The following is a 21,889-nucleotide window of genomic DNA, read 5'->3' on the forward strand; positions in this document are numbered from 1 at the left end:
TTTTTTATTGTGAAACAAACAAGAAATAAGACAAAAAAACAGAAAACTTGAGCGTGCATAACTATTCACCCCCCAAAATTCAATACTTTGTAGAGCCACCTTTTGCAGCAATTACAGCTGCAAGTCTCTTGGGGTATGTATCTATAAGCGTGGCACATCTAGCCACTGGGATTTTTGCCCATTCTTCAAGGCAAAACTGCTCCAGCTCCTTCAAGTTGGATGGGTTCCGCTGGTGTACAGCAATCTTTAAGTCATACCACAGATTCTCAATTGGATTGAGGTCTGGGCTTTGACTAGGCCATTCCAAGACATTTAAATGTTTCCTTAAACCACTCGAGTGTTGCTTTAGCAGTATGCTTAGGGTCATTGTCCTGCTGGAAGGTGAACCTCCGTCCCAGTCTCAAATCTCTGGAAGACTGAAACAGGTTTCCTCAAGAATTTCCTGTATTTAGCGCCATCCATCATTCCTTCAATTCTGACCAGTTTCCCAGTCCCTGCTGATGAAAACATCCCACAGCATGATGCTGCCACCACCATGCTTCATGGTGTTCTCGGGGTGATGAGAGGTGTTGGGTTTGCGCCAGACATAGCGTTGTCCTTGATGGGCAAAAGCTCAATTTTAGTCTCATCTGACCAGAGTACCTTCTTCCATATGTTTGGGAGTCTCCACATGCCTTTTGGCGAACACCAAACGTGTTTGCTTATTTTTTTCTTTAAGCAATGGCTTTTTTCTGGCCACTCTTCCTTAAAGCCCAGCTCTGTGGAGTGTACGGCTTAAAGTGGTCCTATGGACAGATACTCCAATCTTCGCTGTGGAGCTTTGCAGCTCCTTCAGGGTTATCTTTGGTCTCTTTGTTGCCTCTCTGATTATTGCCCTCCTTGCCTGGTCCGTGAGTTTTTGTGGGCGGCCCTCTCTTGCCAGGTTTGTTGTGGTGCCATATTCTTTCCATTTTTTTATAATGGCTTTAATGGTGCTCCGTGGGATGTTCAAAGTTTTGGATATTTTTTTATAACCCAACCCTGATCTGTACTTTTCCACAACTTTGTCCCTGACCTGTTTGGCGAGCTCCTTGGTCTTCATGGTGCCGCTTGCTTGGTGGTGCCCCTTGCTTAGTGGTGTTGCAGACTCTGGGGCCTTTCAGAACAGGTGTATATATATACTGAGATCATGTGACACTTAGATTGCACACAGGTGGACTTTATTTAAGTAATTACGTGACTTCTGAAGGTAATTGGTTGCACCAGATCTTATTTAGAGGCTTAATAGCAAAGGGGGTGAATACATATGCACGCACCACTTTTCCGTTATTTATTTTTTAGAATTTTTTGAAACAAGTAATATTTTTTATTTCACTTCACCAATTTGGACTATTTTTTGCATGTCCATTACATGAAATCCAAATAAAAATCAGTTTTAATTCCAAGTTGTAAGGCAACAAAATAGGAAAAACGCCAAGGGGGGTCAATACTTTTGCAAATCACTGTATATAGTTTTTACAATGCTTAAGTAGTATTTACAGTGTATCCGGAAAGTATTCAGTGTTTCGTTTTTTCCGCATTTTGTTATGTTTCTGCTTTATATCAAAATGTATTAAATTCATTGTTTTCCTAGAAATTCTACAAATACCACATAATGACAACATGAAAAAGTGTGTTTGAAATCTTTGCAACTTTATTACAAAAAATAAAAACAATCACGTGTAGATAAGTAATTTGCAGTCTTTGCTGTGACACTCAAAATTAAGCTCAGGTGCCTCCTGTTTCCACTGATCATCCTTGAGATGTTTCTAAAACTTGATTGGAGTCAGTTGATTGGACATCCGCAGTGTGCCACCAATCAAGCCTGTATGGTAGATTGGCCAGACAGAATCCACTCCTCAGTAAAAGGCACCTGAAGACTTTCAGACCATGAGAAACAAACAGTGAACTCTATGGCCTGAATGAAGAGCATAATCTCTTGAGGAAACCAGGCACCCTATATAACCGGGCCAATACCATCCCTACAATGAAGCATGGTGGTGGCGGCATTGTGCTCTGGGGATGTTTTTTCAGTGGCAGTAACTGGGAGATTAGTCAGAATCGAGGGAAATATGAATACAGCAATGCACAGAAGACATCAGTGATGAAAACCTGCTCCAGGGTGCTCTGAAACTCAGAGTGGGGTGACCCTAAGCACACAGCCAAGATAACAAAGGAGTGGCTATGGGACGACTCTGTGAATTTCCTTGACTGGCCCAGCCAGAGCTCACACTTGAACCAGATTGATAATCTCTGGAGGGATCTGAAAATGGCTGTGCACCGACGCTCCCCATCCAACCTGATGGAGCTTGAGAGTTTCTACAAAAAAGGAATTGGAGAAACTGCTCAAAATGTGTGCAAATCTTGTACAGTAGCTTCATACTCAAAAAGACTTGAGTCTCTAATTGGTGGTGATGGTGCTTCAGCAAAGTATTGAGCAAAGGTTGTGAATACTTATGTACATGTAATTTTATTTAGTTTTATATTTTTTATACATTTGCAAAGATTTCAAACACACTTCTTTCACGTTGTCATTAATGGGTATTGTTTGTAGAAGTTTGAAGAAAATTATGAATTTAAACCATTATACTGTAACATAAAATGTGGAAAAAGTGAAACGCTGTGAATACTTTCCGGATGCACTATATATCTATGTTATATGCATTACCCTTGTAGCTCTATAATAATAATAATAATAATAATAATAATAATAATAATAATAATAATAATAGTTGCCTAGATTAATGCAATCTGTTGTCCATTTTATTGTCATTTTTTAAACAGGTCTACTCTTGGCCAGCAGAGGGAGCCTGCTGCACTGAAACATTACAGAACATCTGGAAGAGAGCTGAGAATTGGTTAGAATGCAGTTTAGAGCTAAAATCATCTAAAATTCAGAAGCAGAGAAAACTTTATTAGTCGTATTAGATTATGTTAATATTGTTTTCTTGTTTTACTTTCCCTCACTTTTATGTACGGTATGGTGTAGGGCTGATGCTGGGACCGGTCCTGTGCTGCTCATCCCAGCTCACACTCAGAACTTGCTTCTGTTCACCACCTGTATAGTGTACTGATTTATAATCACACCATCTGGCATCAGTCAGAACAGGATGTGTTCCCTTTTGGTTATGGTTCCTCTTATGGGTTTCTTCCTCATGACATTTTGTTTTTCCTAACCACTCTCAGCTCTGGTTTTTCATTTCGTCTCCAGATTTCTTTAACTCTGCATTGTGGCCTATCTTTATATATTTTATATTAGAACTTTGAACAAGCAAACAAACAAACAAAAGGCTTACGTACTCTTTCAGTAAGCCTTCAGGACATATTTTACTGCAGCTGGAATGTACAGCAGGTACAATTTCAGTTCCACACATACAATAAAGGTCTTGTAAGGTCTAATTATGTTCTTCAAACCAAAGATATGAAACTTTAAAAGGTCACCATTACTTCATTTATGGGATTATATTTGTAAACACTAATTTAGAAAAGGCATTTGGAGAAAGGATCCTGTATTTCAGCCAGAGTTTTATCATTCTTTATCATTTTTTAAGTGATTTTTTCAACTGTTTAGATTCTGTTGTTTAAAAACTCTAATTATTTGACTGTAGTTTAGTACAACAACAACTACAATTTATTTAGCCGGTGTCTAACATTGATCCACATTGTAGTATAAATCAACACAATACAAGTTTCCAGTAAGATGAACGATGACGTCACATTACTCCGGGAAGGTGGGATCGTGACGCTTGTTGGCTTTGCGCTGGTTGCCCAGCCGGTTGCCAGATTCGTATATTTGAACGCTTTATTTTAATCACACTAATTCCACACCTGACATTAAACCCAGTTACACAGAAGTGTATAATAATAATAATAATAATAATAATAATAATAATAATAATAATAATGCTTTACGGTGTGATGTTAAATAACACATATTCATAATAAATACAATGAGCAAATAGTAATAACTGTGTAAATAGTTGAAAAAAGTGTATAAAATATACTTTTTATAGAATCAAAATAAAAGAAACAACGTAGAAGTTATGTGCAACAAACAAGTATAAATAAATGAGTCAAAGTTGTATAATTATTTAATATTTTTTATTAATGATCAGCTATATGCATAAACATGCAGGTAGGATGTACATATGTTTTATTAGATGCATATAAAGTATTAGGAATTCATATAAAATATAAATTCATGCTTTCAAACAAATACGCAATTGGGAAGTGATTGTTTTGATCTGGCAACCCTGTTTTGCACGCAGTGGGGATTTCGGGCGGGGACGTGAGGAGGGAGAGGAGCGGAGCGCAGCGAACACGCCGGAGTGTGCGTTTTATTTATTCGGCTTTAGTCTCCGGTTGGATTCGGATTGATGCCGCGGTACCCGGGAAACCGCTGGCGCTGCGGGGAGAACAGTCCGGATTGAAAGCCGGACTGGTTCTGGGACCATTTGAAGATCAGGTTTGTCTGTGTTTTTCCCTCCGATGGCGCAGATAAAGAGGATGTGGGAGACACCGCCGAGGCGTTCGGGTGCGACTGAGCGGTTTTTGTCCCGAGGTGGAGTAGCGGATCTTACAGCTGTGCTTGTGAACGTGCGGAGTGCTGGAGAGAGAAGGGCGAACAAAAGGGCCGCGATGCTGCCGGGGTAAAAATTGGACCGCGATTTGCAAAGCGACGCAATGGCTGAGAATGAGACTAATCTGAGGACGGCCAGGATATGGCGAGACGCAGCGTTACGCTCCAGAAAGCTGAGGAGCAACCTGCGCCAGCTCACTCTGAGCACCAACAACAGCCAGAAAATCACCTTACCCGACGACATTAAGGAGATCGAAGTTCTCAACCTGGGCAATAATTCTCTCCAAGAGCTTCCCGAGGGTCTGGGCTCCACTCTGACCAAGCTTCGCATCCTCATCCTGCGCAGGAACAAGTTCACCTCCGTGCCCTCTCCGGTATTCCAGCTCAGTCACTTGACCGAACTGGATGTCAGTCACAACTGCCTGAACTATTTCTCTGAGGACATTGAGCATTTGAAGGGCCTGAAAAAGCTCTGTGTGAGCCACAACAAGATCCAATACCTGCCTTCCCAAATTGGGACGTTGCAGGCCCTCGAGGAGGTCGATGTGAGCTTTAACGATCTTCACGATTTCCCCAGGTCCTTCACACAGCTCAAGAAGCTCAGGACGCTAGACGTGGATCATAACAAGCTCCAAAATTTCCCGCCGGAGCTCCTCGCCCTCAGCGATTTGGAAGAACTCGATTGTTCAGGGAATAAACTAGAGGGTTTGCCAGGCAATATTACGATGCTGCAGTCGCTCAAGATTTTGTGGCTCAGCGGCACGCACGTTTCGTCCTTACCCGAAACTTTCTGCGATCTGCAGAACCTGGAGAGCTTGATGCTCGATAACAATGCTCTCGCAGCTCTGCCACACTCGTTCGGAAAAATGCAAAAGCTGAAAATGCTCAATCTGTCGTCCAACTCCTTCGAAGAGTTTCCTCAGGTTATTCTCACAATCACGAGCTTAGAGGAGCTGTATTTGAGCAGAAATAGGTTGTCGTTCCTCCCAGACGAACTTGGACGGCTGTGTAACCTCGCCAATTTGTGGCTGGACAATAATAGAATAACGTTTCTCCCAGGCTCCATAGTGGAGCTTGAGAAACTGGAGGAGCTGGTTTTACAGGGTAACCAAATTGCCATCCTGCCAGACAATTTCGGAAAACTTGCCAAAGTTAATATTTGGAAAGTTAAGGACAATCCTCTGATACAACCTCCCTATGAGGTGTGCATGAAGGGCATCCCATATATCGCTGCCTATCAGAAGGAGCTCGCCCATGCCCAGACTGCTGTGAAACCAAGACTCAAACTAGTTTTGATGGGCCAGACAAACGCAGGGAAAACTAAGCTCAGGCAGTGCATTGTAAACAAACCGTTAGACGCCAAGACAATAACTGGTGGTAGAGGCATCGATGTGACGAACTGGGTAGCAGACGCTCACCGTAGTCTTACATTCATCGTGTATGACTTATCAGGGAAGCAGAATTATGAGCTCATCAAACCTTTTTTCCTCTCGCCAGGCGCTCTGTACGTAGTGGTAGTGAACTTAAAGTTGTACACGTGTAAGACTTTCTACTCCAGCGTAGGGTATTTTCTTCACCTGCTCAGTGCCAAGGTTCCTCATGCAGTGGTTTGTGTTGTAGGAACGCACATGGACCTCTGTACTGAGGCGGAACTGGAGGAAAAATGCTTGGATATCCACCGGCAGATCTCTCTGCAGGAAAAGAGAGACACAGAGGGTCTGCGAACATTTGCTAAGCAGGTTGACGAAGCATCGGAGCTGGACTACGATGTCAGGGCGTCAAGTCCGCACGTGCTTTTTTACGGCGTCTCCGACAGGAACTTGAGACGGAAAAAAGCCCAGCTGCAGTACATGCTAAACAATCGACTGCAGATCCTGTCCCCGGTGTTTTGTGCCAGCTGTGTCACGATGCAAAATATCCAGCGCTTAAAGGAGAAGCTCATGTCTGTCGCTGATCACCGCGAGATCTTCCCCAACCTTCACAGAGTACTGCCGAAGTCGTGGCAGATGCTCGAGGAGCTCCATTTTAAGCCGCAAGACCTGTGGCTGTCATGGTGGGACTCTGCTCGCCTGGGCTTGCAAGCAGGACTGACGGAAGACCGTCTGCAAAGTGCACTGTCCTATTTACACGAGAGTGGAAAACTGCTGTATTTCGAGGACAGCGTAACACTTAAAGAATTTGTCTTCCACAACCTGCCACGGTTCATTGCCATCTTGAACGTTTTCTTTCAGAAGGACCTTACCGCCATGCTGGAGAAATTACAGGCTGAAAGTGACACTGAAGAGAACGTTACTCCGTCCCAAATCCAGCATCACGTGGAAAGTTTCCTGCTGCACGGTCTGCTGCCCACCAACGTCATCCGCCAGCTCCTCAAACCTCTTGTGCAGACGCATCAGGATTTGCACCTTATTATGGAGCTGCTTGAAAAGATGGGAGTTTGCTACTGCATGAACAAACCTAGGAGCAAACCACTAAACGGAGCTCCTGTGGTTTACAAATTCCCCAGCCTGGTCAGCAGTGAGGAGCCCAACACTGAACCCTGGCACAATGGTGGCTCATCGGTCGCTGGGCAGTTTTTCTCGTTGGAACAGTTGAAGATTGAGTATAGTTTTCCATTTCTTATCCCCCCTGGACTTTTTGCACGGTTCAGCGTGCAAATCAATAGCCACGTGGTGCAACGTAGCGATGGTAAGGATTACATCTTTGCCTACCGGGGTAAAGTGCCTGTGATGGTGAACTACCGGCAGTCTCGAACCAGACTGCACCCGGAGACCCTCGCCATTTCTAGTCACGCGTCTTTGCCAAATATCTGGACGGCTTGGCAAGCGATTACTCCACTGGTAGAGGAGCTAAATGTTCTTCTGCAGGAATGGCCTGGTCTCCATTATTCTGTACATATACTGTGTTCCAAGTGCCTGAAGCGAGGGTCACCCAACCCACATTCCTTTCCAGGTGAGTGGACAATTTGGCTTATTTGCTTTGTGGTCACTCAGTAATATGATTCCTCTGCATGGACATTGAGTAAGCAATGACTAATCTCTTAAATTCCAATAAGCCATAGAACTGGCAAACAAAATTCGATTAGCTACCGGAGAAGCACTAAACTAGCATAAAAGCCTAATCAGATTTGAAATATTGAACTTTACTTTTAAACCAATTTAGATGTCTCGAATGTTATTTGTGCACACTGAGAGGATGTATTGTCACAGAGAGGACGGCACTGAGATGACGGAGCCTACACAAAAGCCCCTGAGATGAGTGCTAGTGACAGAGCAGGGATGTTGGGTGGGTTTCCAACCCCACCTCGTAAAAACAGAAATGAATTGGCTCTGCTCTGTTGAACTGTAAATATCTATGGTAACCAGTTATGGTGTAAATAAAATGAGAATTTGGCAGCCTTTCTGATACCAAGATTTTTAGCATAGCATTCGGACCGAAACAAAGAGCGCATGTCACATGACAGCAATGCAGATGAACTGTGAGGTAAAATGCACTTCATATCGCACTCCTGTCATATTTTTCTTAATCCTAGTTTATGGTTGCCCAGATCAAGCAGCGGATTAGTTCACGTCTGTGGTTATAGCCATTCCAATCGCTTCCTACTGTTCTTTGCGGAGCGCTCTATTTGACACGCCTCTCAAATTTGTGAAACAAAACTACGATTCCTTAAAATGCTACGGGCTAAAGATCAGATTGAATCGAGAGCATGATGTAGTGTAATACACTGGTGAGTCTGCTCGAAAAAAAAAACGTACAACCAGAAATTGTTCACAACAGCTCCATGGCCAGGAAATTGGCAAGTTTACAGAGAACTGAGTAAACGTTGTTGTGGTTTTTGTGGCTGCTGAAATGGTTGTTGTTTTTTTCGTATGCCTGTTCTTCCACCACCCTTTCATCATCCACCATGTTTTCGTGAATAAACACAACTAAACACGGGTTATGGACCTTTTTAAAATAAACGGTGGTGTCCCAAAGTGGAATTGATTTCGAATTAGAAATAAATAAAAGGTTTAAAACAAAAAGTAAATGTTCAACATACTACTTTCTAATCTCTTCTATCGAAGGACGTGTTCAGACGAGACTCGGACTGATTCGATCTTAAAAGGGATTGTACTTTTTTGCACAAATGTCGAAATTCATGTGAAAGCTTCTACTTGCCATTCAAGTTGTCAAAATTTTCACCAGTGGTCTAAGACTCTCGAACCACTCGGTCCTGTAATGTTATAACGTTGTAACGATGCGGCTCCCCCACATCATAGTAAATTGTAAACCCTTCTAAATGAGACGACTCGAAATCGGCGAGGGGACAGCATTGCATGTGTTCATGCTTCTTTAAGCTGATGCTCATGCTGTGTGGAAAACAAATATAGGTGGAAAATTCAAAGGAGAACAGAAGTGACACCTAACTGACAGAAGTGACAGTAATGATAAAGTTCCCACAGCTATGCTCATTGCTCATGTCACTGTTAGGGTTGCAGTTCCAGTTTTACAGCAGATATATTCATATGCGGAGCTGGATTCTTGTTTATTCTGGCTGAAGATATAACTTTTAAGGGGTTTCATAAGAATTTTATATCAGTCAGGTCATCTTTTATACGGCTTGAATCACTTATTGTTGAGCCCTTTAAGATTTCCCACATGAATGCTGTGTTTTAAGTTTGACGTCCATATAATTGTTAACGCAGGTATTTTGTACTGTGCGTATGGTATCCCTGCTACTATACAAATGACCCGAAAGGTTATAAAAAGCATAAGGAAGAAACTTTGATTTCAAAAGCATAGCTACTTATCATTAAAAGTGAGTGTCAATGTTCATGTAATATTCCCATGTAATAATTATTTTTATTAAATACTGTTTATTGGTCACTTTTTTTTTTCTTCAATTTTTTTTCTTTTTCAACTTTCTTAGATTTGAAGATCTTTTTAGCCTTGCATTTTTTTCCCGATTGCGCCATATTAGGGAATGATGTTTTTGGCACACATGCATGTTGATTCTGTCCTAGAGCTGCTCAGTCCTGGTAGACTAAACACAGAGGAAACACAGAACCACGGCTTTCTCACCTGATCCACAAAGTAATGGAGAGTGTGTTAGAGAAGTGAAGAAAAGAGTGCAGGCAGGGTGGAGAAGAGTGGAAAGAGTGATTTGTGTTTAGAGACAGTGTCATTGAGTAAAAGACAGGAGGTGGAGCTGGAGGTAGCAGAGCTGAAGATGTTGAGGTTTTCGTTGGGAGTGACGAGGATGGACAGGATTAGAAATGAGTTAATTAGAAGGACAGCACATGTAGGTGGTTTTGGAGACAAAGTGAGGGAGGCGCGATTGAGATGGTTTGGACTTGTGCAGAGGAGGGACATGGGGTATATCAGTAGAAGAATGCTGAGGATGGAGCCACCAGAAAGGAGGAAAAGAGGAAGATCAATGAGGAGGTTTATGGATCTGGTGAGGGAAGACATTCAGGTAGTTGGGGTGAAAGAGACTTATGTAGAGGACAGAGTAATATGGAGACGGATGATCCGCTGTCACCCCTAATTGGAGAAGCTGAAAGAAGAAGATTGTGTATTATAAATTTAGTTGTAGTAAACTTTGTGGCCAAAAATAATTCATACGTTTGTGCTGCAGTTTAATAAACTGTTAACTGCAAACACTTTGGGACTCCTGACCATTTATATGTGATTTCTGGACATACCATTACACATTTGCTGTTATAATAACCTCCACTAGTCTGGAAAGATGTTGTTCTAAATGTAGATGCTTAATCTAAGGCATTAGTGAAGTACTGAGGTAGGTGAGGTGAGGAGGCCTGGGATGCAGTCAGCGTTACCATTCATTCCAAAGGTGTTCAATGGGGTTGAGTTCAGAGCTCTATAGCAGGCCACTCAAGATCTTCCACTCCAACCCCTGTAAAGCATATCGTCATGGAGCTTGCTTTGTCATGCTGGAACAGGTTTGGGTCTTCAAGTTAAAATAGAAGGGCAGATTTATTGCTACCGTATTTAAAAACTTCCTATACACTTGTGTGTTTTTAACTTTGTGGTAACAGTTTGGAAAGCCACATAGGGCTGGAAAAGTCAGGTGTCCCAATACTTTTGTCCATAGAGTGTAGTTCGAATATGTAACCTGTTCGTGGGACTCTTTGTTTCAAGACATTTCTCCAGTTGGCTTTCCAGCTTTTCGTTAAAAGCGAATACTTTTTCCTGTTCGCTTATAGTCATCATAGCAGCAGTCCCTCATTGGTATTTTAGCTCCGCCAATGTAAGCATGTAGGGTCAGGAAGATGAGATTGAGTGCAGGAAAGACTTCTTTGTGTTGGAGCCAAGTTGGACACTCAACTTGTTACCTCCTGTTTCTTGGCTGGAGATGTGTAAGAAATTAGAGATGGGTCTCAGAGCCCTGACGATATGTAAAAGCAGGCCTGAACTCAGATACTGGGTCAGCCAACATGATCTATTTCCCACCAGAGTGACTTTCAGCAGATTGGGTATTTGTGATGTGGTGTTTTGCTGTTTTGAAAATCACAGGTTTATACAGATGTTCAGTGTTCATTCTTTTTTTTGTATTGGTTCATTCATGTGAACATTGGATACCAGTTGTTAATAGTGTGGAGTTTTCTGTAAGGAGAAGTTTATACACTTGGGCAGATAAAGAAAAGGGTGGGTAAATGTGTCTTAAAATCTGTAACAAAAGAGAAAAGTGGATTTGTTTTATGGATGTTTCAAAAAGCAATGCCTGGAACTACAAATGGATAATTAGTATAATCTCTTATTCATTAATAACAAATTGTCATCTTTGTTAAATTGCTGAGGTGTAGGAGGAAAAAAAAAACACTCATACTGCTATAAAAAATAATAAACTTCAGGTTTTATTATTTTTTGTACTATAAAACGCAATGTTTTGAATGTTATAGTGAGTACATGATACGTCTTCACTGCCTAACCACATATTAACAAATTGCTGTTGTGATTATAGTTGTGATTAGGGCTGAAACAATTCCTCGAGTCATTCGAATACAAAAAAGCATCGAGGCAAACGATTTTCTATTTTACTCCATTTAACTAGACACGGAGCACTGTGTTAACTCACGGACCGTTATTACCGATGATGCACCACCCGCTAAACTCTTCACCGCTGTGGACAGGTAACACAGAAGATAATGCCGGGCGAAAAATGGAGGAACGTAGAGAAAACAGGGGCGAGGAAAAGATTCAGGCCAAAGAAATTGACAAAGTTTGTGATGATTCCAAACTAAAAGATAAGGAAAACACTGTGCAATGCGGTTATTGTTTTTAAAGTAATTTGAAATAGATTTTTATATTTTTATCGATCAGATATTTAGATTTATTTATTTGTATTTTGCTGCAATATGGCAATGAAATGCACTAAATGGGTTTAGTTTTCACGGATATTCTTGTATGCAATTTCATCAATAAAAATGTTAATTATTTATAAAACAACAAATTACTTGATCATTTTAAGAGACCCGTCTTATTTTCTCTTGCCTCTTTAATAAAGAAGTACTTTTAATCCGATCAATCGATTGAATAATCGGTATATAGAATATCCGATCACTAAAATAATCGATTGCTGCAGCCTGTAGTTGTGGTGTTTTAAGCACAATATCTTTGACTGGCAGTTTTCCTGAACTGATTTTACACTTAAGTTTTTCAAGCAAGTTATAGCACAACGCAGGGTGGTCATTATTTTTGTGAACCTTTGACAACTGTATAATTTTATGGTAAGGGACTACAGTAAGTGCAGTCTGTGTTTTCTGATGAGGATGGGTTTCCTCTTGAGTCTGGTTCCTCTCAAGGTTTCTTCCTTATGCCATCTCTGGGAGTTTTTCCTTGCCACAGTCGCCACCGGCTTACTCATCAGGGAGAAACTTACACTTATAAAGAACATATTCACTTTTAATCACCACATTATCTGTGTAAAGCTGCTTTGAGACAATGTTCATTGTTAAAAGCGCTATACAAATAAAAATGAATTGAATTGAATTTTTGCATGAACTATAGCCTATGATATAACTACTAAAGATGTATACACTGCTGCAGGTGGATTATAGAAGTTTGTGTTTTAGAATGAAGAACAGGTTCGTGTTTCTATAGTAGATTATGTTCATTCCCAGTTCACTTCATTGCTTGGCAGTTGTAGTGGAGCTCACAGTGAAGAGAGCAGCATTTGAAGTCTTTCACCATAGCTCTTACTTTTGTTGATGGTAAGGAGTTTGTTGCTGTTACTCTGAGTGGTATCAGGCCTGCTCAGCCATCTGTGAAGAGACGTATCTATGTTCACTTTGTGTGGCACATGTCCAGCTCTGTGAATCTTTTCATTCATTATGTTCATTCCAGTGGCGCCGTGACTACGTGGGCCGTATTAACACGGGATTTAGTGAGACTGATGCCATTGCAATTACATTACAAAAACAGATTTTAAAGGGCTTTATCTTTCCTGTATGTATTTTGTATAGTTTTATGTTACTTTTACAAGAATTGTACCATCAAATATGTTTTTAGAAAGAAAGGCGTTACATAACCAACATTTTTCTACTTATTATTATTATTATTATTATTATTATTATTTTGATTAGTAGGAGTGTTTAAGCATGTGTATTAGCATATTACAACAGAATAGTGTTGGTCTACGAAAGCTTGTCAACTGCCAAAAAAGATCAAATATTAGTTTAATTATACTTTAATAATTATAATAATATTAATAATACTTAACTACATAGAGAGCTTATACCTTGACTCGATTTGTACAACAAACGTAAATATTTGACCATTTTAAAATAATAATTTTTTTTTTTTAAACTCTTTGCAAAGTTTCTGTTGAAGCCAATTAAACGCTGTAGTATAAAAACATTTTTTAAGTTAATGTGTAAAACCGGGATTGTTTTTTGTTTTTTTTTACAATGCATGCAAACTTTGATCAAGTTATTGAATAGCTACCTCTTATAGTGAAACCTATAATCAATTTAGTTTATAATTAGATACTAGCTGTCAAAATGGCTGATGCGACGATGCTGCGGTTGCATTGAAATCCCCGAATGCAATTTCTTCCATCGGGGCTAATCAGCTTTTTGAATGCTAGAACTTTACTATGTAGTAGATTATGTCAAAACAATGCTTCAGAGGCTACAACACAAATATGTACCTTTTGTATAAAAGTTAGATTTTATAATATCAGGATTTGTTTCCATACATTTCAAGATATATTTCCAAAAACTATAGAAACAAATTTCTCAGAGCTTAGATGTTTAGTAAAAGTGCAATACATTTCCTGATGGCTTGTGCTGCGTTGCTAAAAGGCCCTGACAGTTCTTTTTGTGTGCGTGAGGTTGTCTATGGGCTTCGCTGATTTCTTCTGAGAGACATGCCCCTTGTAATCCGGTTAGTGGATTTAAGGGGATTAGTGCGAGTGTAAACGGGACATAGAATTTATGTAATTGCATATAAGCAACAGTCAAACAGACATTTTCTTTTCATTACAGTGTAGAAAAGCAGCAAAGTAAGAAGACACTGTTATAATTTTCTATTCGGTCCAAACATACATTGCAATTTTATGATCCCATCCTGGTCTACATCCCATGGTGTAATTAAAAAAAGCAACTGTTTTATTGCAGAACTAGAGCTAACTTCTAATGAGCATTTGGAACAGTGATAAGTTGGCAGAAATCATTCACTGTTCATTATTATTCATTTCCTTGGATAGAAAAAAGTACCTGCCTAGTACCTCGAAGCCATGTGAACACAATGTGTAAGTAATTAAGTCAAATGGTTACACAGGTTCTGAGAAATGTCTCTCAGGTGTAACTGCTTTTTCGTGACTAAGGGTGTGGCAGAGCCGGCAGCTACATGTCCCAATGCTAAAAATCATGCTGATATGTCTTATAAAAGATTGATTTGCTGTGCTAATGATTTGATCTAGAGATTGTGATTCTCATATAACCGTGTAGCTGCAAGTGATAGTTCCTATATTTATATGTTTCTATTAAGCCAGCTATTGAGTATTAAGTATTCTTGTAGTCATTTGAATGTTCTGGACAACATCTGATCCAATAACAATTTGAGAGCTGGGTCTCCTGACACAGCTCTAACATTTACATACATTTACGGCATTTGGTAGATGCTCTTATCTAGAGCTGCTTACCGTTATCTCAGTTATTACAACTGTTGTTTGGGTTGGGTGGGCAAGAGAAAAAGGGCCCAGCTGTAGGAGCTTTGCAGTGGGATTTAAACTCATGACCTTCTGATTAGAAGTCTAACATCTTTATCACTGAGCTCTCATTTCCCAAAAACTCTGATTCTTGAAGCTGTCAAGAGTATCACATATTTCCCCATGTGCATATATTGGGTTTCTTCCATGTTCTCTGGATTCCTCACACATTCCAAAAGCTTATCCTTTCATGGAATGGTAACATTACATTCTCCCTAGATGTGAACATTAGTTTAGATTTGGATTTGTGCCCCATTCTGGGTATATTCCTCCATTATACCTAGTGTTTCCCTGCTGCCAGCATTTTGTACTCTTACTGAAACTGAGTATGTATCAAATTCTATTAAATATTTTATTACCAACATTGAATGAAAACAATAATTAAAATATAGCTCACTGCACATTCTCCAGTTTTGTGTGCTATGTGTGAATTTCTAGTATTTCGTTATGATTTTTTTGCCACCCCAAACAAGAGAGATGGCAAATGTACACACCTCCTTCACTCAAGTTTTAAAAGTTCTGACTACACTTTTTCACCCAAGTTAAAGTAAATATGAACTTTGACATGCACTTAAGTAAAAAGTAGCCATTACTACTACCTGTTTCATGCTGGTATATTACCTACTTCATATTAATATATTAATACAAGAGAATTACTCATTTTGTTGCTTATTAAATGTATTCAGGCTGAACATCCACCATATAGAACAAAAACAGAGAAAAGATGATGATGATCAGGTGATCAGGAATGTCTTTGTTCTCAGTCAGGTTTACATCACTGACTCCCTCTGTCTCATCCACATTAGACATACATCTTGTTGCCTTCTGCCCTGCTCATTGTAAGCTTCGTAATCTAACTCCTTTTGTGTGTGAGAACCAGGAAATGATACACCAGTGGTAGATTGAAAAAGCTGCACAATGACAAGAAATAGGTTGAAGGGCTGAAAACCGTAGGTAATGAGAAGAAAAAATGTCAACAAATAGATTCAAACTAAAGTAATGAGCCTGGTTTGAAAATGTAAGAAGTAGAAAGTACAGATATTTGTGTAAAAAATGTAATGAGTGAAAGTAAAAAATAATCTAATAAAGAACTGATACCAGAAAAATCGACCTAAGTACAGTAACGAAGTATTTGTACTTCATTATTTCCCACCTCTGCCTCCCAATGCCTTTCCTGGGAAATATGTTTGGGAAAAGGCATGAAATGTCAGTCTTCATGACTGTAGCAGCTCCTCAGGCCAGCGAAGCTTTTCTTCTGGTTTGCTGATCGTTATCCAGCCTCAGTGGAAACACATTGATTGTCACCTCAAAGCAAAGGCAAACATGATCATGAAAGCCAAAACAGGACTTGATCCTACACAGAGGAAGCACTGGGATATTTCTGGGCAGTGGTTCTTCAGTTTCTTATTTTGGGCTTGTGTGTGCGTGTTATTGAGCGGATTCCAGGGTGTTCAGGTTGCCGTGGAAGATAAAGAGTAAAGTCGATTTCAACATCCTGACAGACAGCCACTGCAAACACTGACGCAAACAACTGCTTCTTTCTTTTATGGTGTCACACAACTCAGACAAGAGTGATCGCAAAACCCATTTGTCTTACTACATTGTTTCTGTGTTTTGTATCACTTTCTTTCAAGTTTATATCAAAAGTAATTAATGTGAAGTTTTGCATAATGGTACTTAAATTTGTCTGTAATTGAAATAAACAAGCTGGATTCAGTTCCATACAGTGGAATCTATACAAAACGGCAGCACTCATCAGTTATACAATCAATTAAGGTTCATGTTAGTGAGTCTCCTTAACTAAAATTTACATAAAATTGAGCGAATATAGGATTCTAACATTGTTCTAACTGGACAATTAATACCACGTTTCCTGTGTAAATGCGATTCACAGATTAATGTGTTCTTATCCAATTTGATAAATGAGCAACAATGCACAGTCCTGATCCGCAAATTTACAGTGTAATACTTCAAGCTGAAGCGAGATAGGGTGTGGTATATTTAGTCACTAAACAGCCGCTTATTTATACAGGAAGAGGGAATTGTCAGTTTGACATGGCAGAACATCCACAGTCATTAATTTCTTTATTCAAAATAAATAAGGATGAGGAGCCATTATCTTTTTTTTTTTAATTAGATCATATTACATTTGAGAGCAAAGAAATAAAGTCGTTTTAGTTAATATATATAATTTTTTTTTACCAATTTATGTAACTCAATACAGTTTAATTTAAATGTGGTTGTCTAAACGCAGTTGACAATCTTGCTTCTAATCAAACATCTGGCAACCTCAGATTTAGACTTATGATTTTTCATATACTGACTGGACAACGCTTGAGAACCCACTGATTTCGTCTCTTTACATAAAGAACTTTCCCTATTTAAAACATTGAGAACCTACATTGCTGATTGTGACAACCCTATATGTTCAATTCAGATATGTTGATTTTTTTTTCCCAATCCAATGTTTTATAAGGATCTTAACTTCATGGTGCTCGAAATAAGTCCTTCCTCTCAATAATTGATGGCCAGCAAAGTGTACAACAACATCCAGGTTTTATGTAGCTTATATTTCAGTGGGTAGGTCTCTATTGTGCAATTAAATTGAGAAATAACACGATACTGTATTCTAAAATTGTCACATTGCTGTATGCAGGAAAGTGAGTGGAACAGGAAACTCTTTGGGTGTTTCCATGATATTAGATCTAGTAAGATGTCTGACTTCTTTCCTGGCGAACCTTCAAACTGGGAAATGAAAGCGATATCGAGTGACTCAATTTAAGCGATATTATTTTCATCCCTGCTTCCGTGCAGTAAACATGTCCTAACCGTGAAGTGCTGAGAGCTTATTCAGATGATATTTGGTTTCCTTTATGCCTTGAAATGTTTTTTTTTCTTTTTTTTTTTTGAGGATGTGCACAAAAACCCTGACCTTAACTGCTTTTATTTGCATTATGTTGCATAATGCTTTTGCAGAAAGTAGCCTGGAAGGGAGTCAAGATGAGAAAGCAGTGCCAGGCTACGTCCACATTAATTCGAAAAATACATTTAAAAATTCTTTATATTTCTCTCCTCTTTTATTTTTTTATTTTTTTTTTATTTTTTTACATTTACACCGAGCTGGTGTTTTTGACTAGTGAAAATAGAGCTTTTCGAAAAGATACTCAATGACAGTTTGTGTCATGGAATGCAGTCATATGACTCATTCAGCTCAAAACCAACAAGTAGCTGGTTGTGATTTTAACTGGTTTAACAGTTTTAAATATTGTCAAGTTGTAAAAATGTCACCTTGCATTATTTCACGTGAAACAATGTTCACCACAAAAAGACAAACTAAACGTGTTTTTGAAAATGGCCCAGGCCAAAGATTCTTAAGTGTTTTTGCAGGCGAAGTAAAAGAATCTCAGATACTAGTGTGGATGAGCAATTTTTGTAAATTGTTTAAAAATGGCATTAAAGTGCATAAAAAGTAATCAATGGTTTGTAAGGATTTATTTAGATGCCACTGGAGTCATGGAGGGATAAGAATTCATTATAAAATGCTTTAATGTGTAAATAATCAGGAAAAAATATAATTGTTATAAAACACAATTAAATGTTTGTTGTAACAAACAAACGAATACAAATGTTATGTTACAATAATAATGAATGTGAGATTCAGGGTAGAGGTCAGGCAGGCGCTCGGTGGTGGTGAAGAGGTGTGGGATGATTGGGCAACTACTGCAGAAGTGATAAAGGAGACAGTTAGAAAGGTATTTGGTGTGACATCTGGAAATAGAAAGACAGACAAAGAGACGTGGTGGTGGAATGAGGAAGTGCAGGAGAGCATAAGGAGAAAGAGTTTGGGCGAAACAGAATTGGGATCGACAGAGTGATGAGAAAATTAGGCAGGAGTACAAGGAGATGCGGCAGAAGGTGAAGAGGGATGTGGATAAAGCAAAGGAAAAAGCATATGAGTAGCTGAAAAGTATTTATACCGATTGGCCAAGCAGAGGGACAAAGTTGGAAAGGATGTGCTGCAAGTTAGCGCAATAAAGGATGGAGATGGAAATGTGTTGACTAGTGAGGCGAGTGTGTTGAGAAGATGGAGGGAGTATTTTGAGCAGCTGATGAACGAGGAAAATGAGAGAGAGAGAAGGTTGGATGATGTGGAAATGGTGAAGCAGAAAGTGGATGGGATTAGTAAGGAGGAAGTGAGGGCAGCAATTAAGAGGATGAAGAGTGGAAAGTCGGTTGAGCCAGATGACATACCAGTAGAAGTGTGGAGATGTTTAGGAGAGATGGCAGTAGAGTTTTTAGCAAGATTGTTTAACAGCATTTTGGAAGGTGAGAAGACGCCTGAGGAATGGAGAAGGAGTTTGCTGGTACTGATCTTTAAGAATAAGGGAGATGTGCAGACCTGCAGTAACTACATGGGAATAAAGTTGATCAGTAACACCATTAAGTTATGGGAAAGAGTAGTGGAAGCCAGGCTGAGAGAAAGGGTGACCATCTGTGAGCAGCAGTATGGTATCATGCCGAGGAAGAGCACCACAGATGCCTTATTTGCTTTGACAATGTTGATGGAGAAGTATAGAGAAGGACAGAAGGAGTTGCATTGTGTTTTTGTAGATTTAGAGAAAGCGTACAACACGGTGCCAAGAGAGGAGTTGTGGTATTGTATGAGGAAGTCAGGTGTGTCAGAGATGTATGTGAGGGTGGTGCAGGACATGTATGAGGACAGTGTGGCAGCAGTAAAGTGTGCAGTAGGAACGACAAACTGGTTCAGGGTGAAGGTTGGGTGCATCATGGATTGGCTCTGAGCCCTTTCCTGTTTGCAGTGGTGATGGACTCAGACAGGAGTCTCCGTGGACTATGATGTTTGCAGATGATATTGTGATTTGTGGTGAGAGTAGGGAGCAGGTTGGGAAGAGCCTAGAGAGGTGGAGGTATGCGCTGGAGAGAAGGGGAATGAAAGTCAGTAGGAGTAAGACAGAGTACATGTGTGTGAATGAGAGGGAGGGCAGTGGAGTGGTGCGGTTGCAGGAAAAAGAGGTGGAGAAGGTGGAGGAGTTCAGGTACCTGGGGTCAACAGTGCAGAGTAATGGAGAGTGTGTTAGAGAAGTGAAGAAAAGAGTGCAGGCAGGGTGGAGTGGGTGGAGAAGAGTGGCAGGAGTGATTTGTGATAGAAGAGTATCTGCAAGAATGAAAGGGAAAGTTTATAGGACTGTGGTGAGACCTGCGATGTTGTATGGTTTAGAGACAGTGGCATTGAGTAAAAGACAGAAGGTGGAGCTGGAGGTAGCAGAGCTGAAGATGTTGAGGTTTTTGTTGGGAGTAAAGAGGATGGACAGGATGGACAAGAAATGATATAAGAGGGACAGTGCACGTAGGACGTTTTGGTGACAAGGTGAGGGAGGAGAGATTGAGATGGTTTGGAACATGTGCAGAGTAGGGACATGGGGTATATGGGTAGGAGAATGCTGAGGATGGAGCCACCAGGAAGGAGGAAAAGAGGAAGACCAAGGAGGAGGTTTATGGATGTGGTGAGGGGAGACATGCAGGTAGTTGGGTTGAAAGAGGCAGATAAAGTATAAAGTATCATGAAAATGTCATTGTTTGGTAGAAATGTGATAGTAGTCCCCCCCGTTCTTTTTTTTTTTTTATCTCTTGGAGCGTCACCCCCACACAGGCTTTTTCAATTTGACTTGTTTTCGAAGGAAAGAGAAATTTATTGTAGTCACAAGCCTGCACTGTTCATAACTAATACATAAGGCTTCCATTATTATCACGAGGCCGTTCTCACTGTATACTATTTAGATTTTGGAATAGGGGGCATATTTGAATTAAGGAATGAAACACTTTTAGGGGTATTAAGGGAAAATAATCAATAATGGTATGGTGTGATGAAGTACAGTTACTGTTACCATACCACACTGTTACCATTCAATTCATTGTTCACTTAAACCACGTATCACAATTTTTGTCCATTTATTCGTACACTTAATGTTGCAGAAAGTTATGTAAAGCAAATTAGGCATAAACTACTAACAGTAATTAGCATTCGTACTGAAGTTGTTTGGTACAGGGCTTTGGGTTTGATTCGCACGAATGCAATAATCTTTACGTAAAGAAATCCAGGTTCCCTCAGGAACGTATTAAGTGGTGGACCGCAAGTTTGTTTATTGTCCGCCTCTCATTTTAAACGCATTTAAGAAAAAAATAAATTATAATCATTTTATTATTTTATTTTATTCTATAATCATTTTATTTCTATAGCGCTTTTCACAACAAACATTGTCTCAAAGCAGCTTTACAGAAATCAACAGTCAAGGTGAATGGTGTGCATTTGTCCATGATGAGCAAGCCGTGGACACAACAATGCCAGAGTTTAAAAAAAACAAACAAACAAAGAAACTAGAGTTAGCACAGTATCACTATGGCTAGTCACCCCGTACAGGAAATTCGATATGGGGCACGCTGTTTTGTGCATGAGCGAAATCACGGCCACTTCCTGGTCATTGGGTTATAGCCACGATATGGATTCCCTAGCATTTGATGTTCAGCTTCATTTTATGCGCAATGTGAACCTGTAGCAATCCGGTATTTCCAACAATTATTTGGAATTGGAAAGCATTTTGATATTCTCCATATTAGCTTTAAGGGACATAAACAATCCTGAGGAAGTAAATATCCGTGTATCCTTTATCTCATTTCAGCATCTCTTTGTTTGATGAATTTCCCTTTAGCTCACTGCACACATGAATGAATATTGAAGTGCACCATGTTTCACCTTCCGTGAGTCTGAATATCTTTTAGTGTGTCGAAGGAGCCATGCCTCATTTAATTAAAGCATGATAGATAAGTTACTTATTCACACTAAGTGACTTCCACTCTGCCTGTCTGTTGCTGCTCATAATGTCTGTACTTTTTTTGAATGTTGGGAGTCATTTGAGCAGACTGCTAATTCTGTATATCCTACTCTGTGCTGTACGTGCTCCATTCCCCTGTTAGGAGTTTCCAAGTTTGCCCCAGTCATGACCTTTCTCCTCCTGTACAGCTGTCATAAATCTGCCTGTGGCTTGTGGTTCACATTTAGT

The 21,889-nt window shown here is 39.8% G+C and overlaps 1 protein-coding gene across 1 annotated transcript in view; it reads left to right on the forward strand.

Annotated features, from left to right (window-relative positions):
* Positions 1–4,296: 4,296 nt before the first annotated feature.
* The window catches only part of mfhas1 (multifunctional ROCO family signaling regulator 1), a 31,040-nt gene continuing 13,447 nt past the window's right edge, over positions 4,297–21,889 (forward strand). The window contains exon 1 of the mRNA XM_046867849.1: positions 4,297–7,549. Within this exon, the coding sequence (XP_046723805.1) occupies positions 4,702–7,549 (2,848 nt within the window). The 5' untranslated portion in view covers positions 4,297–4,701. The remainder of the gene's footprint in view (positions 7,550–21,889) is intronic.

The sequence above is a fragment of the Silurus meridionalis genome, chromosome 15 (genome assembly GCF_014805685.1).
Source record: "Silurus meridionalis isolate SWU-2019-XX chromosome 15, ASM1480568v1, whole genome shotgun sequence".
In the NCBI taxonomy this organism is placed as follows: Eukaryota; Metazoa; Chordata; class Actinopteri; order Siluriformes; family Siluridae; genus Silurus; species Silurus meridionalis.